Source organism: Penaeus monodon, chromosome 30 (assembly GCF_015228065.2).
Source record: "Penaeus monodon isolate SGIC_2016 chromosome 30, NSTDA_Pmon_1, whole genome shotgun sequence".
Taxonomy (NCBI): domain Eukaryota; kingdom Metazoa; phylum Arthropoda; class Malacostraca; order Decapoda; family Penaeidae; genus Penaeus; species Penaeus monodon.
In genome coordinates this window covers 30,940,496-30,942,827 of record NC_051415.1, presented here as the reverse complement: position 1 = coordinate 30,942,827, position 2,332 = coordinate 30,940,496, and the positions used below count along the sequence as shown (strand labels likewise).

At 45.4% G+C, this 2,332-nt stretch overlaps 1 protein-coding gene across 1 annotated transcript in view; it reads right to left on the bottom strand.

Annotated features, from left to right (window-relative positions):
• Positions 1–31: 31 nt before the first annotated feature.
• LOC119592404 (low-density lipoprotein receptor-related protein 2-like) overlaps positions 32–2,332 on the bottom strand; it is a 16,915-nt gene continuing 14,614 nt past the window's right edge. The window contains exon 11 of the mRNA XM_037941226.1: positions 32–2,330. Coding sequence (XP_037797154.1) covers positions 441–2,330 — 1,890 coding nt within the window. The 3' untranslated portion in view covers positions 32–440. The remainder of the gene's footprint in view (positions 2,331–2,332) is intronic.

Here is a 2,332-nt window from a genome sequence, read left to right as displayed (position 1 = left end):
GGAGTGTGTTTGCGGGACAAATTAAAAAATATTTATTGCCAACACCATTATTATTTCAAAACTAAATTCAAGGACAGTAATTATCATAAAGAAGAACAAACAAAAGATTCCCAACTAGTTGAATAGACACAGTTCTCTGTGGTGCGAAATTTTAAGTCATAACGAGATATTTTTATTTTCATTTGGGGTATATCAATATCGCCTTTATGACGTGTTACGAATCTAAAATAATGTCTGTAGCCATTTACTAGTAAAACGAAGCATTACAGATACTACTTAATTCAATGTATCGTAGGTTTAACGGTAAAAAAAAAAATTCTAGATATTCTTGTGCAGCTGGAAAGTCATTTAGATTAAGTCGGTGTGAAATGTGTGAATGCACATTCCAATATAAAGAATACCAAACCAAATAATACGTGATACTTTTGACAGATGACCACTTAGCCGCAGTTTTCCTCATCTGATCCATCACTACAGTCTTCAAAGTCATCACATACCCATGACAACCTTATGCATTTGTTATCAGCTTCGCACTTAAACTTTTTGGGACATTGCACCTCGTAGTTCTCACAATTTTCTTCATCGCCGCCTCCAAGGCAGTTCCTGTCCCCATTACATACAAAACGGACGGGAATACAGTTGCCCTCTGGACATTGGAAGGCTGTCTCAGGAGGACACTTGAAATCCTGGCAGTCGACTTCATCGCTTCCATCTCCGCAGTCATCGAATCCGTTGCACATTTGGTAGATGGTGATGCAAATTCCCGAAGCACATTTGAAAGGCCGATTATCTGGGCACGTGAAGTTGCTGCAGTTGATTTCGTCACTCCCGTCGCTACACTGCACGAAGCCGTCACACCGATGGTAGGGACGTCGGCATTCCCCTGAGTCGCAATGGAATGGGCGAATTGCAGGACACGTGAATTCATTGCAACTGGCTTCGTCATTGCCGTCTCGACAGTCTGGATATCCATCACATCGGCTCCAGTTGTAGATACACTCACCAAACTCACAGCTAATACGACCACCATAGCATGCTTGGTCCTTGCAATTATTTTCATCACTTCCATCTTTGCAGTTAAACCATCCGTCACAAGCATAACTGCCAAACAAACATTCCCCTGATTCACATTGAAAGGGTCGATTCTCAGGACACGTGAAACTTTGACAATCAGTCTCGTCACTGCCATCAATACAGTCTATCCTTCCGTCGCACCAAAATCCATTCCACACACAATCACCTGAACTGCAACGGATGTCGTCACTATCAGGACAGGGACCAGTTATATCACAATTATTCTCATCACTTCCATCTTGACAGTTTCTGTCGCCGTCACATTCAACACCATAATCAAACAAACATTCCCCTGAATCACATTTGTAGGATCGATCTTCGGGACACTGGAAGGAGTCACAACTCGCTTCGTCACTGCCATCAACGCACGACTCTGTGCCATCGCACTGAGGATCGAAATATACGTTTAAACATTGCCCAGTTGCACACCTGAAGACTCTGTGAGGAGGACATGGAATATCTGGGCACCTACTCTCATCACTGCGGTCCTTGCAATCGAAACTTCCATCACACGCTTGCCCAAATGATATGCATTCTCCTGAGGAACAAAAAAGTGGCCTCGACGTGGGGCAAGAGGCAGATGTGCAAGACGCTTCGTCACTTCCGTCACGACAGTCTTCTCGGCCGTTACAAACCACATCCGCAACTAAGCACTCACCAGAAGTGCAATGAAAGCTTCCTCCAGGACATTCAAAGGACTGGCAGTCGCTTTCATCAGATCCATCTTCACAATCATCCACTCCATCACAATACAAATCGGGGTCAATGCATTCCCCAGAATCACACCTCGAACAGCCTGACGTTGCGCAAACTTCGTGATCTTCATCAGAGCCATCGGCACACTGCTTAAAACCATCACACAAATTAAAAGTAAAAATACATTTGCCGTCATTACAGGAAACGGGAAAAGATGGTGGACATGGATCTCCATTGGGCGGAACACAGTGTTCGTCTGAACCATCTCTGCAGGACTGAGTACCGTCACACTCATCGAACGTACTTATACATTCCCCTGACAAGCATTTGAAATTTAAACATTGGCAGGGAATCTCATCCTCTCCACTCAAACAGTCTAGCTCTCCGTCGCATATCTGGTGGAGGCCGATGCACTCCCCGGACGAGCAGTAGTGCGACCGAGGTGCGGGGCAGTCGGTGAAGTTGCGACAGAATTCGTCGGATCCGTCAGGGCAGTCGACCTCGGCGTCACACACCTTCCGCCTCGACACACATTCTCCGCTGGAACACTGGAACCTTCCCT